The sequence below is a fragment of the Geotrypetes seraphini genome, chromosome 7 (genome assembly GCF_902459505.1).
Source record: "Geotrypetes seraphini chromosome 7, aGeoSer1.1, whole genome shotgun sequence".
In the NCBI taxonomy this organism is placed as follows: Eukaryota; Metazoa; Chordata; class Amphibia; order Gymnophiona; family Dermophiidae; genus Geotrypetes; species Geotrypetes seraphini.
In genome coordinates this window covers 93,263,266-93,278,422 of record NC_047090.1, presented here as the reverse complement: position 1 = coordinate 93,278,422, position 15,157 = coordinate 93,263,266, and the positions used below count along the sequence as shown (strand labels likewise).

General features: G+C 40.6%; 1 protein-coding gene across 2 annotated transcripts; it reads left to right on the top strand.

Moving 5' to 3' along the window:
* Positions 1-6,888: 6,888 nt before the first annotated feature.
* On the top strand, positions 6,889-12,673 carry FOXA1 (forkhead box A1). Of its 2 annotated transcripts, none has more exons than XM_033953198.1 (2): positions 6,889-7,337; positions 10,152-12,673. In XM_033953198.1, exons 1-2 carry the CDS (start codon positions 7,266-7,268, stop codon positions 11,400-11,402), a joined length of 1,323 nt encoding a protein of 440 aa, XP_033809089.1. In that variant the 5' UTR covers positions 6,889-7,265; the 3' UTR covers positions 11,403-12,673. The 2 variants fall into 2 exon arrangements, with proteins under 2 accessions (XP_033809089.1, XP_033809088.1); XM_033953197.1 differs by lacking the exon at positions 6,889-7,337 and adding an exon at positions 9,086-9,820.
* The last annotated feature ends 2,484 nt before the right edge of the window (positions 12,674-15,157 follow it).

Genomic DNA, 15,157 nt, shown 5'->3' with positions numbered 1-15,157 from the left:
GCCGTCCAGACCCCCAGACATGTCCTCAAAAGGACACGTCCAGGGAAATCTGGTCTTCTGGTAACCCTAGGCATGAGCCAGTGTTTGGCAGGTGAAAACGCTTGTGCCCAAAGTTAGGTGCGAAATGTGTGCTAAGCATAGGCAGCAGAACACTTTTTCCTTTTGGGAGAGGGGGGAGGGGGGGCCCAAAGGTTCCGCCCCAGCAGGATCCTATTGCATGACCTCTCTCTCCAGGTCCTAACTCCCCCACCTACCTTCGCCGAGCGTTGTCATTTTAAATCTTCCGGCGGCCGCCGCACATTGTCAGTGAGCAGCCCTGCCCCAGAAGTCTTCATTCTGCAGCGACGCTGGGCAGCAACTGCCAGATTTAAAATTACAGCAGCCGAGAAGAGGTGGGTAGGGGAATAGAGCCATAAACGACTCCGACCACCAGTTTTTGGGGAGTGCCGTGGCCCCTGTAGCCTCTCCCGTTCCAACGCCTGTGGTACTAAGCTAGTATTCTGTAAAGATCATTCCACACAGAGCACCCTTTACAGCTTATATTACCCCTCCCTCTCAACTGAAATAAAGGGTATCCCTGCTTGGATAAAATTATATTGTAGACGTGAATGCCGAGGGTTAAATTTATGCCCTTTTTCCAGGAGAAGGAGTGAATTACATAAAAAAATAATAATAATGCAACCCGGCTCCTCTGAGACCAATTCCCAGAAACAGTAACCAGAGTTAAGAGTAGCCCGAGAGCTCGTCTCGACGGGCTAAGGGTAACACGGGGCTGGGAGCCCTATGTAGCCCATGATAGGGTAGGAGCAGGGGGGGGGGAGTTGGAATGGGAAGTTAATTAGTGAGGGGAGGGACACGCGCCAAAAGGCAGGAGCGTGATAGGGCAGAATGAGAGAGTGGGCGGCGCTGGAGGAGGTCTTAAAGCCGGGACCTTGGAGGACTTGGTTTTTCCCCGCCCACCCTCCCTTTATTGGTGGCCTTGGTAGCTCGGGTGGCGGGTCTCCCGAGCTACTGGGTGCTGGGGCTCATCCGGTGATGAGCGGAGGGACGGCTGGGAGCCATGCCTTGGGGTCTACTGACCTGGTTAAAGGGGCATGAGGTCATGCCACCCCTCAGACTCTTGCTGTTCATGGCGGAGTCGGGGGCAATTTATTGATGATTACACCGGGTAGCTCGGGAGGAGCTGGCAGATCTTGTTATATGGAATTTACTGTGTTAAGGATGTTAATATATGCAAATTTATTTAATTGCTGTTTTTGATTAATAAATTGAGCTGCGGCTTAATTCCAAATTTTTGTGTGTGGACTCAGTTATTAGAACAAGGTATAGGGTGTGGGGGTGGGTGTATGGGCGGTAATGGGAGCTATCCAGATCCCGCTGTTACATTAAAAAGTGTGTTTTTAACCATGGAAAAGAAAATGTTCAGTAAACATATAATAAAGTAAATATAAAGAAACACTTTAGACTTCAAGTGTGAATCAATAATATAATTTAATAAAAAGATACTGTAAAATTATTTATTAAAGTAATGCAATTATGTTTCAGTTTATTGTATATCTCGCTTTTTAATTTAAATCCTGCATAGTTCTACTAATGTCCAATTAAAATCTGTTTTAATCCTCTGAATAGGATATCAACAGCAGCTGTTTAAATGAAGACTTGTCAGATAAGTCACTTTGGGCTAGATTTACTAAGCCCACCAATCAAGTTCTGACCACTTAGCGACCCCTTTGTGACCCGATTTCCCTCCGACCCGATTCACTAACCTCTGTCCCGATCATCCTCCGATCCACTTATGCAAATGAGGGGGAACGGCATTCAAATGTAGGCAAGCAGTGATTCACTAGAAAAAATGAGGGACACCGACTGGGCTGACTGATCCAAAAATAAGCGACTGCTGAGGACCAATCGCTCAGGTCCTTTCCGACTGCCTTGCTTTCTGCTGCTCTGCTCTCTGCCCCGATCTCCTGCTCTCTGCCTCCCTGACTCTCTCTCTGCCTCCCCAACTCTCTCTCTCTGTCGCCCTGAACTAGCTCTCTGCCTCCCTAACTCTCTCTCTGCCGCTCTGCTCTCTGCCTCCCCAACTCTCTCTCTCTGTCTCCCCGGCTCTCCTACTCTCTGCCGCGACCTGCTCTCTGACTCCCTGACTCTGGATGCCGTATCAAAAAAGAAAAGTTTTAAAAGCCAGTCTTCAGAGCATGGCGCTGCCCTGGCCTTCCCCCACAGTGCAAGCCCTTGGTTTTAACACAAAGGTTTAAAGTGGGTTAAAACCACGGGCTTGCTATAAAAAGTTAAAAGTGTAAAGTAAAAAAAAAAGTCGCTGCTGCAAGCGCAGACCGTCTACAGATGGTCTACGCATGCGTTGGGATCACTATTTAGCGAGCAGTTTGCATGAGGGTGATTCATGAATCAGCCCCCCGGATCGTTCACGGATCAGATTCAATCCGTGGCATTAGTGAATCTAGCCGTGGCCTTAGTGAATAAGAACTGATCCTTTAAATATTTTGTCTTACCCAGCTTTCAAGAATCTCACGTCTACCTTAGGTAAGTATAGTTGTTGCTTTCTTGCCCTCTTTTTAGGTGGGTACCATGATGGCGCGCTGTTGCTTGTAAACCTGGTTAAATAAGCCTGCCTCATATTAGCACCTACCTGTGGGTGCCATTTACAGAAATCTAGCTCATAGTCCGCAAAATCAAAGAGGACCAAGAAGAAATCCACAGGAAAGACAAAAAAAGAAAGAAATAGGAGTAAAAATTAACCTTCCCCCTAAATTTAAAAAGACGACATATAATTATAGAGGACTAGCCCTGCTATGAAAAAGTAACCTCTTTTCCTTCCAAAAAATATCTCAGGCTGGTTCATTAACTCACCCACCCCCTCCCATTTTACAAAGCTGAGTTAACATTTTTATCGCCAGCCATGGTGGTATTAGCTCATGGCGGTATTAGTTCCGCTGCTCATAGAATTCTATGAGCTTCTGAGCTAATACCACTGCGGACGGCAATTTAAAAAAAGCCTAATATAGCTTCATAAAAAAGTGTGTGTGGGGGGTAAATATGTAACAATTATCTTGATAAGAAATAAAACATTTACAGGGAAATCTAAGCTGGAAGGTAGCTCCCAAGCAAATCACAGCTTGACGCAACTCTAAACATATCTTCCTCCTAGTATAGTACCTGGCCCCCAAACCTAGCACAGTGCTGGTATCTTAGCATGGCCTTCACCTTAAAAGATAAGCCCTGTTCTTAAAATATTGGCGCTATCTTTATTGTTTTAAGTTATTGTTTAAGTTATTTTTGCACTGAAAACATTAAGCATTTGGGGTTTTGACCAACGACTGAGACATGACCTGCTACATTTGCCAAAGACAAGCAGTAATGTTGCCTTATAGGTCCTCTCTGAGGTCTTTTTCCCCTTATGCTGTGCATTTGTTTGATTATTTACATGGGTGGGGTTTTTTTTTTTTTTTTTGCTTTTCACTATTGTGAGAGTAACTTTTCAGTAGCACCTTGTAACTTGCAAGGAGAGGCAGTTGCAGTCCTAAACAAAAGGCATAGTAAAGATAACCTACATGTTCTACACCAGTGGTCTCAAACTCGCGGCCCGCCAGGTACTATTTTGAGGCCCTTGGTATGTTTATCATAATCACAAAAGTAAAATAAAACAGTTTCTTGATCATATGTCTCTTTAGCTATAAATTACAATATTATTATTAAGACTTAGCCAAAAGGAAAGATTTATAAACTATGAAGAGTTTTACCTCATGCAAAATTGTCATTTCTTTAATAAGACATTAACTATTTTTTCTGAGGCCCTCCAAGTACCTACAAATCCAACATGTGGTCCTGCAAAGGGTTTGAGTTTGAGACCACTGCTCTACACAGAGCAGTTCTACATAGATGTTCTACATAGATCAGTGGTTCTTAAACCTGTCCTGTGGGAAACCCAGCCAGTTGGGTTTTCAAGATAACTCTAATGACTATGCATGAGGTAGATTTGCATATAGCAGAGGTGACCCATGCAAATGTGCCTCATGCATATTCGTTAGGGGTATATTGAAATCTCAACTGCCTGGGGGTGCCCCAGGACAGGTTTAAGAACTACTGAGACAGATCATTCTGGTCTTTATCTCCTGTCTGAAATGTTCCTATGTAAAGAATAGCACAGATACGGATTTGATAACCTAGGTAGCTGACACTCATACTTTCAGCATCTGCCAAGCCTTCCTACCCCCAAACCATCATCAAACACACAATGACACATAACCTTAAATCTGGCTACATCTTTATTCTGAACAGATCAAACAACGAGACCCCACTAAAGAAGGAGATATCCATATCAAAATAATCCACAAATCCAAAATGTCCATCTGCCCAAATGTATAATTCATAGCTAGGTGTTCACGACTGTTGAGTTATCTGGTACCTACCAGGATAGTTCAAAGAACCCTAGAGTCAGTAGTTCACCCCATTTCACTACCTGTGAACTACTATAGCCTACAGCAGGGTTGTCCAACGTCGGTCCTCAAGGATTTCCCCCAATGAATTTCCATGAGATCTATTTGCTTGCACTGCTTCCATTGTATGCAAATATATCTCAGGCATATTCATTTGGGAAATCCTGAAAACCCAAGCTGGCGAGGGCCGAGGTTGGACACCCCTAGCCTACAGCTTGGCACCCACCAAACCCATGATACTGTAAAAGAACTTATCCCAGCCCTTGTACCAACATACAACTCTTCACCCATACAGAATCCTTGGCTCGAGCACCCTGCTCCCAACTACAACAATTCCCGCTTCATATAAACAAATCACTAATTCCAAGACAACTCAACAGCAATAGGAGAGTGGCAGGGAACAAGAAAAAAAAGGTGAGATCAGTCTTAAAAGGCACAGCCAAGGCTGAGTGAGCTGGCTCCTACCTATGCAAAAATCCCAAATCCTCCTGCAAACATTGCTTCCTGTCCCAGACCAGTACCTAGCTTGCTCGTGGAACTGGGCCCACATACCTTGGTAAAATCTAATTCCTACACATACTCTCACTCCCCTGTTACCAGAAGCACCCCATGGCTAAAAGGGTACATACAGAATCGGTGTTAGACAAGGCTGAGATCCAGGGTAAAAATTTGGAAGGGGAACTCAAAGTCCGCTGGCAAGCCTTGTCTTCTTCAGCTTCATATATGTTGGAGGCTTCTGTAGCCTTGGAGTTCAGGTCGGTTGCCTTGGTTGCCGCAACCCCCCCCCCCCCCCCAAGCCAGCTCTGCATACATATTTTTATCTACACTGAGGGTAAGCAGTTTTTCAAAAATTCACTTTACATTGCTATGCTTTTATGGACATTTTTCTATATTTTTAATTTTCACATGGGCCCATTCCCTTTGTATCTTCAAAGTTCCTTTTCAGTTCAGTGATTATTGTAATTTTGTCCTGGATAATTGTAATTTTGTCCTTTCCTCCAACACATAATTCTCTTTTGAAGAGAATTACACCATAAGGAATCCACCTGTTTGACTTTTCCCACTTGTACCATGAGCCCCTCTCTATGGATGCCCTTGGGGATTGCAACTCCTCTAGGATCACATAGGAAAGGTTTCAGTTTCAGTTTTCCTGTCAGCAGCCATTTTTGCTGATAATGAAGGGTCCTGTTGGAGCCTGTTGACAGTGTGTAACACTGCAAAAATGGATGACTGTAACAGTTATCGTTTGATGCCCAGCTCTATAATCTGCTGTATGTCATTTTTTCTGTCCTCCCACATATAGTACGCATCCAACCTATAATCTCCTAAGTGACTTTCAGAGGTAAAATACGTAACCTGTAGCCTCTGAATTAGGAAGTAGCACTCAATACTCCCAGCAGGGACTTAACAAGTGATTTTGATAAAATAAGAAAAGATTTTTTATATAATTAGGACAGAAAAATAATGCAAACAATGAAAGTCATTGTATAGAAATGTTTCCTCATCTGTGGGGTTTTTTAAAGGGTCTGAATGTATTTATTATGCCTAATATTACTAATATCTCACTGATATAGACATATATATATATTTCACATTTGTACAATGTCAATGTAACAAACCTGTGTGATAATTACTATATACATATTTTTACTATTTCCTTGTATTAAAGTATTCAAAGGTACAAAAGAAATAATTTGATCAGTCTCTTGTAATTTACCTACACCTACCTCATTGGATCCGCCCATGAAAGAACTTTGCCACCGAGATTTAGTCATCTGGTGGAAAACGAAAGCTTAAAACTGTAACTCTGGGAACCACAAATATGGACACATTTATTTTTTGATTAACAGAGTTTTTTTTAAAAATTGTTTTTATACAGTAAGTCAGGAAATGATTATTATTATTATCGCTGCTGTTAAGTTCAGGCTCAGATCATCCATACAGTATAAATCTAAAATGATAAAGCATTTACAGTATACACTTCTTGGGGCTCCATGCCAGTAAGTCAGCAATTTCAGGACTACTCTTGAACGTTAAGTTCCTACCTTCTGTCCTTTCGATTACTTTTAGCAACAATAGACTAGCAATAAAAAGCAGGTCAGAAAAACACAAAGTAGCCCCAAACCCCACCGTGTAGAAGCTAAGTAATGAATTGTGTCTTTGCATAATGAAAAGCACGAGAATTTGCGTGAGTTTGTGATCTCTGCCCCTCTGTTTGTGCAGCTCCTCCTCGACCCCCCGGTCTCCAGTCTGCTTTAAGTGACCTGTTGCGATCTTTCCGTCAGACAGTGGCTGCTAGACGTGCTGGGCGCCTCCCATGTGGGAGCAGAGAGGGGTAGATTCTTCCTGCTTTTTTATTTGCAGGCGCTCTGTTCTCAGCCCTCTCCGCCTTCCTCTTTCCCGGAGCTTGTAGAAAGCGCGCTTTGCAGCTGGGCCGCCGCCCCCTACTGGACACAAGCGGCGGCTGCAGGCCGGTGTTCCCCTGGGTGCAGGTGCAGCTCGGCTGTGAAGGTGCGAGCAGCAAATCGGGAGAGGAGGAGGAGGAGGAGGGTACTTCCCCGACGTAAGATCCACATCAGCTCAACTCAACTCCAGGCACAGGCTCCACTTCCTCACTTCTCAAGTGGCTCTTGCCACACAGCTCTACTTTTCTTTTACAGACTGATTTAACACCGGCAACCGAAAGGCTTTGTACAGACCAGAAAGAAACATTTTGTTTGGTTTCCTCCTTTGAGTTCCCCATTTTCTTTCTCTGTTTCTTTTTGGTCCCTGAGGCTGGATGATACAAACAGGCGCTTTGGATCCATAATGTTAGGTGCTGTGAAAATGGAAGGGCATGAAAGTACAGACTGGAACAGCTACTACTCCGACACCCAGGAGGTGAGTAAACGGGGAAGACCTCCCACACTCCCGTCAGAGAAACCTTCACAGGGCACGGAGACGGGAGAAATGAAAAAAGACTGAAAGTTGCTTGCGAGCACACTTGATGCGCACTTTTATACACACACGCGCGACTTTCTAGGCTCAAAATATCATGCAAAAAACATAAAATCAGGAACAGCAAAAATGAAAATCGTTTTAAATATCGCTATTTTTCATAGGAGTAAAAATGAAAAGCACTACTTGCTGCCTTTTGCAACTAAAACTGAAACTTAGATGAGAAGGGATAGAGCAGTTTGTGATCCAAAATGCTTTATCATTAATGAGTAACGAAAAAAAGTCTAAATATAATAATTCACTAAAGGCAACTGTGTGAGAAGCGCCACATTTAATGTCAGCAGACGTGAACTAATGTATTTAGATATACTCTTGTACTTAAAAATAGTTTTTTTAAACTTGGTCTTTCTTGAGCGCAGGACTTTACGCCAGATGGCGCTGTGGAGACGGAGCTGCAGTGCTCTGCACAGAAAGGAACCGGCCGAGCTCTGTATCAGCCTTGCAATTTTAATTTTGCAGATGGGCAAATCGCGACACTAACACCCAGTTTAAAAAAAAGACCAAACCTTTTAATTTACTACAGCAACTGAGAGTGCACAGACTTTGTTTTTTAACCATCAGATTTTCACTAACGGATCTTTCAGAGTTTGAATAGGGAGCATGCTTGGCCGCTGCTTGGTCCCATGATTTTGTGTTTAAAAAAACAGGTCTTAGAAAACCAGATCCAAAGGAATATAGACAGAATGGTCTTTCCCCCTTCTTGGTGCCTCAGGAATATTAACATTTAATAATCATAGGAGCCTAATGGGTTTAGTCTACAAACAAACAAAAAATGGAAACAGAAATCTTAGGCTCGTCATGTTAAAAGCCATGTATTTAAACTTTAACTTCACCAAAAAGCTTACACATATAGCATGTTCGTATAGAGAGATTAATATCTGCAGTATTTATTTTATTTTTGCAGCTATGAGTTAACTTCTGTCAATCTTTAGCTATGCTGGTGTCTCTCTAACTTACCAAATTATTATCAGATTTTGATTATGGCTGTTTTTCCAACATTATCATTATCATGATAATCTGTTTTATTTTAAATAGGGTCATGTCTGTTTCACCTGATGCATTTCAATTTGAATTTTAGGGGAAATTAGTAACAAGAATGTAATAGTTTGTGTAAGAAGAAGCTGTTATCCAAAATCTTTAATTTAAAATTAATCTGTCTTTTATTAGTCATTTTAAAATTGAGTGGTATTAGGAAAGATGAGTCTAAGCCTTAACAAACCTGGTGCCATAATAGAATCACAAAGATATACATTTAACCCTGCAAAGCATTTCATTTATTTGAGCCGTGGTTCATTGCAAAATGTAAATTATATCGATTATTTGTTTCCATAAGAGGTACTACTATGTTTAATTTAAACATTAAAAATTATTATGAAAAAATCCTAACATTGACTGCGAAAATAACTTTACCATTTTACCATTAGATCAGATATTCTTTCAGATTCATACAAGGGGGTGCAGAAAAGTTCTCAGCCCAACCAGCGACTTCTAAATTCTGAGCATTATTTTGCCACTGTAGTTGAAAAGAGTGTTACTCATTTCTGTTAAGTGCCAATTTGCAGAAACAAAATTCTATGGTGTTTTTTGGGGGTTGTTTTTTTATTTTTATTTTTTACATTGTTTCAGATCATTGATTAAACCATATCCACGTCATTCTCGGTTGGGCTGAGAACTTTTCAGCACCCCCTTGTAGATTTGCACACCGGAGTTACTAAATTAACAAGTATTTCCTTTTATAAAAAGAGAGAACTTTTTCCCTTCAATTTAGTGGTCTTCAGTGATATTGACAACTTTTTGCTTCTAAAGAATACAATATGCTGAAAAATCATTCCCCCATACCAATATTTTTGTTGTGGTTGTATTGTCAGGGCGCTGCGAGTTTAAAGAGAAAATATTTTGTCATGGAAATGCGGGAAATACTTTCTTTAACTAAGACTAGCCAAAGCTAATGGAAAAATTTAAATGGAAAACAAAAAAAATGTAATAGCTATGGAGATCTCTAGTTATTCAATCTTTTCGGTTTTGCTTCCTAGGTCTTTAGATTCTAGTTCGAAAAACACATCTTAAAAGAAGAAGCTTCACTAAAGATTTCCAACCTGAGAGACTAACATTTATCAAGGTGGTGGAGTCTAGCTGACCTCTGTTTCCCTACAATCTAGTTTAATGTTTCCCAAAACAGCGGTGGAAACTAATTAACACAAAATGAGATCCTCGATTGTGAAGTGATTTGGTGTTTCTCTGAGCTCAACGCCTCCTAATCCGCCAGCTTGCTGTGGATTCTAACTCATAAAATGGCTTTTCAATTCGCAGCATACAATGTACTTCTAACCGCTGGCATTATTGCTCTGGGTCACATGGGGGAATCTGTAAGCTATACTTTTCGTGCTCCTCTTTGTTTAAGGAATTTGATGATTGTTAGAAGGTTACTGCTTGTCAAGCACAGACTGTACTCCCTACTGTTAACTTTTATTTTACTGTGCATAGTAGATACATTCATTCCTCTTCATTGTATTAGGATTGATTATTGCCAGCCAATTCTAGTCCCTTGAAGTACTTTGAGTCTGGTACTTATGGCAATCCAGCCCAGTTCTGCTGTAACAAATTTTCTGGACTAGACTGATAAATGTATATGTTAAGATTCAGTTATATGCCATGTTTACCGCATGTTAATGTATTATTTCCTCACTCTTTCTGCAGGCCTATTCTGTTCCTGTTAGCAATATGAATCACGGGTTGGGATCCATGAATACCATGAACAATTATATGACCATGAACAGCATGAATACCAGTGGCAACATGACCTCCGGCTCTTTCAATATGTCTTATGCTAATCCTGGACTTGGAGCAGGTCTGAGCCCCAGCGCAATGGCAGGGATGTCCGCCAGCTCCGGCAGTGCCCTTAATAGCATGGCAACTGGGGTGACTGCTATGGGCGCAGCGTTAAGCCCCACCAGCATGAATGCCATGTCAGCTCAGCAAGCCACCATGAATGGTCTAAGTCCCTATGCAAGCATGAATACAGGCATGAGCCCCCTGGCCTATGCTCCGGCCAATATTAACAGGACAAGGGACACTAAGACATTTAGGAGAAGCTATCCTCATGCCAAGCCTCCTTACTCTTACATTTCTTTAATCACGATGGCAATTCAGCAGGCTCCAAGTAAAATGCTGACCCTGAGTGAGATCTATCAGTGGATCATGGATCTTTTTCCCTACTACAGGCAGAACCAGCAGAGATGGCAAAACTCGATCAGACATTCCCTCTCATTCAATGATTGCTTTGTCAAAGTAGCCCGTTCACCCGATAAGCCTGGCAAAGGTTCATATTGGACCCTCCATCCGGACTCGGGCAACATGTTTGAGAATGGGTGTTACCTCCGCAGACAAAAGCGATTCAAATGTGAGAAAAAACCTGGCAACAAAAACAACCAGGACGGCAGGAAGGATCATTCTGGGGCATCCACTTCTGACTCTGGTTCTCCTTTGCACCGGATGCACAATAAATCCAGTCAACTAGAAACCACCTCCATGTCCAGCTCCAACGCCTCCACCAGCCCTCAGGGTCTAGAGCACAACAGTGAGTTGAAGTCACCTTCTGTCGGGCCAGTGGTAGGACCCTCAGCTTTGACCTCTGTCCCTCACCCCTCTCATCCCACTCACTCACTGGCTCACGAGTCCCAGCTCCACTTGAAGGGAGATCCCCACTATTCATTTAATCATCCCTTCTCCATCAACAATCTCATGTCCTCATCCGAGCAGCAACACAAGCTGGACTTCAAAGCTTATGAGCAAGCTCTACAACAATATTCCTCTTATGGGGCCACCATCCCTTCCAGTCTGCCGCTTGGCACCGGCTCAATGACAGGGAGGAATACCATTGAGCCCTCGGCACTGGAGCCATCCTACTATCAAGGTGTGTATGCCAGACCTGTCTTAAATACTTCTTAGTGTGGTTCAAGCATGGCATTTTACGCATTGTACCCAGGAAGGCAAACACTGAGAAACTTATTGATTTCCACATTTTGCAGACTGAGTGCAAAAGGACTGTTACTTTGCTATTGTATGAAAAGGAGAATTTGCTCATGTCGTTGACAACAAACTCAGTTTCAGGCCTCTGGAGGGAATTTCTGCGTTCATAACAAACCCCCCCCCCCCCCCCCCAATCTCCAGGCCTCTGCAGAGTGTATTTAAAGTGTATTCTAACTTTATAAACATTTACGGCTGTGCTCGCCCCTTCTCCCATCCTGTTCTATTATCTCATGCAAGTTTACAGACGTTTAACGTGGCAATACTTTCAGCAACAACACAAAATGAAGAAGCCAATACAGTCAGATGTTCTTGAACATATTTGAAGGACAACTTTGCTGTGAAATAGACAATGAATACATGTAAAAACACAAGAGACAGTTCCCTTTACCTCTGCTCTTTCTTTTGACAATATGTAAAAACTGTAAATGACATTGGAGAAAACTGTATACTATATACTGTTTATTTTTTATTTTGACTAGTCATAGGGATAAAGTTACAAAACCATGCTACTGTCATTCCCTTAACCCTCTTCCCTACCCCCACCCCCCTCATTTCTCTCTCTTGTACACCCAAAGTATCACACTCACCATATGTGGACCAGCATGTCCTTTTGGGTTTAGAGATATTTCATTGAATTAACAAAAGGGAGAAAACATGGTAGCATTTATAGCAATGTTAGGCCATATTAATTGCAACAAAATGTTGCCAACCAGGAGCAACTTTAAATAGGTCATTTTAAAATGCAGGTAGGTTGTTGAAAACATCTTTCCGTTTAATTCTCTGGGTCAGATGTGGGGTTGCTTTGCTAACCGCTTTCTCAACATACAAACCAACTCTGTTGTTACTGGGTTTGTTTCTGGGTGTTGTTATTTGTTGTTTTTTTTTCTCCAGTGTTAAATGCACTTTCCACATTTTTGTTCATGGTGTTAGCATAGCCAAACGGGTTTTATTATTATTATTATTATTGTTATTGTTCCCTTTGTTCCCTTTCTCAATATTCTTAATTTATTGCATGGTTCCAACTTTCCTTGGTTTTCAACAGAAATTGCTTTAAATGATGGCAACAAAAATGACACAAATTTTAAAGCTTGTTAATTTTATAAATGTAATTGTAATTGAGAATATTTTGATTTAAATAGCAAAATAAAAAAAATGGGATTTTAAACTGTGAAATATGAATTTGATTTTTTTTTAATCCTGTAAAGTGCTATTACAATCAGCAGAATAATTAATTTGCATTGCACATTATTCATTATAGTCTAGAAAAGATTTAGAGCATCCTTAGTCTTTTGACATTATCAGGGGCCGCAGAAAACTTCTCAGCCCATGCAAGAAGAGAAGGATGTGAAGCCATGACACTTACAAATTATTTCACCTTTTTCTTGACACTTTTTGTTTCATTTCTATATCATTGAAACAAAAATGTCAAGAAAAGTGTGTAATAACTTGTAAGTTTCTTGACTCCGCATCGCTCTCTTCTTGCTTGTGCTGAGAAATTTTCAGTGGTCCCCTCCTATTCTGGATCTGAAAGGGAGTTTTTATTTTTAATGGCAGATTGTTCACTGATTTAATTCAGGTTATTTACCAGTCTGACTTTTACTGTTAAAAATAATATCAAGATGTATGACGATATGACTGCAAAGCAGATGGCATTCTTTATTTCTGCTCTTATAAGAAAATGTATTTTTACATACTGTTTATAAAATTGGTGCCTGAAGATAAAAAGATATATAATCGTTATTTAAAAATATGTATAGCTCCAAATATTTTTTAAAGAGGGAAAAGGTTAACTAAGACTTTACGTGTTTTATTTAAACTTTTACCATCTACATGTACGTTTTCAATTTTTTTTTTTTTTTTATAAATCTTTATTGATTTTCAAGTAGTAACAGTGCAATACATATGAATGAAAAACATAACTTAGAATGATAAGAAATTGGAAGCAGCCCCCTGAGGCCTAGAAATCTGTTAGGACCAACTCCTACAAAACAGAGGCTGCAAAGTCCAAAATCAAATGTTTATAGTATGTAATACAGGGTTTTAGTTATGTCTTCAAGTAGAGAAGGTCACAAATAGTGACTAAAATATGCCTTTTATAAGATGATCTATGATCACATTTCTGGCTGATGAAGCAGGCAGATTCCATAATTTCATTCACAACTAAAACCGTGCCAGCCTTCAATTCCTGATACAGTAAATGGCGTTACTGCTGCTGAAAAAAAAAGTAGTGACAAATTTACCCACAAGGATTTTGAGGGGAATTTGTTTTCAAAAATTCCTCACCTTCAGAAGATGAACAGTGCCATACCAAATTTTCCTCGTTTAGATAGATTTGAAAGTTGTTGGGGGAGGGGGGTTGTTTGTTTTTTATTTGTACCTGATTTCTAATGTACAGAGCTCGAGCTTATCCCAGTTTTGTAGACAGGTATAGGACCTCAATAGCGCTGCACATTTTAATGTCTTTTCTTAAATAAAATCTTCAGTGCTAACTTTAGCAACTTCAAGCACACCTGTCTGCACTGCAGTTATGAATGTCTGTAATGGAAATGAAATCCTTTCATAGTGCAATAGGAAGAAAAGCTGTTACCATAATGGCTATTGCATTCTATATTTCTATGTAGAATATAGGTCCAGCATTAATTTGTGTAGACTTATCAATTCAAGTAGGATTTATGTCTGTAAAGAGCATCTTGTAGTTTTTAAATATTCTTATGATGCAAAACATTGATTTCAGAACTATTTTATGCAATCAGATTTTCGGGTACGGGTTTCTATGCCTTTCTGAAATCTAGAGCCAAAAAAACCAAGCTGCATCCACCCAGAACGCAAAAAGGGAAAAGTATCCGAGCTCGCTGGGGAGAACGAGATATAGAAAATGAATTAAATAAAGAAATATGTCCAAATATCAACCGTCTTCCCTCCCCACCCAAAAAAAAAAAAATGGTTGAGGATATGGAACAGAACAGGTGCATTATTACAAAAACCAATTTATGAATGATAAATCTACAGATGTATTAGTAGATCAATTTCACCGATTTTAGAGATCAGGATGCAGGCAGGCTGTGTTCCTGTGCAAAATTCGTGCTAGAAATATCAAGAAGAAGAAAAAAAAATTCCTTTAAACCGAGAAAGCATTGACTTAAACCTGAAGCAATTTTGCAGATGAGCAAAACGTGCGCCAAAGTTTCATAAACCAGCCCTCCACAGACCAAAAAAAAAAAAAGATTGCAACTTGTAAAATTGAAAAAGCACCGCAGAAGCATTGTATTCTAAGATGCAAAGCAAGCCCAAACCAAAAGGAAGTCCATTAAGGCATATTTTCTTTGCAAGTACTGTTAATATGGCAAAGAGTATACTTACATAGAGATTTAGAAACTATAAGGTGCGTCTGGTAGTACTATAGAAATAATTAATAGTAGTAGTAGTAGTAGATGTGGGGGGTGGGGAGGGGGAAGCAATGATTCTTAATTCTCTCCATATGACTGGTAGATATATTTTTACACCTTACTTTAGGGACTATTTTTGAAGTCCTCTTTTCATTACTAAACTTGTGCTTCAGGGCTTAAAATGGACGCAATTACCTCCCTAATAATAAGACACCCAAACTGTCACTCTATTATCCAAGTTTCAAGTTTTATTAAAATGTGATGTGTGCCCACTGTCAACTATTTCAA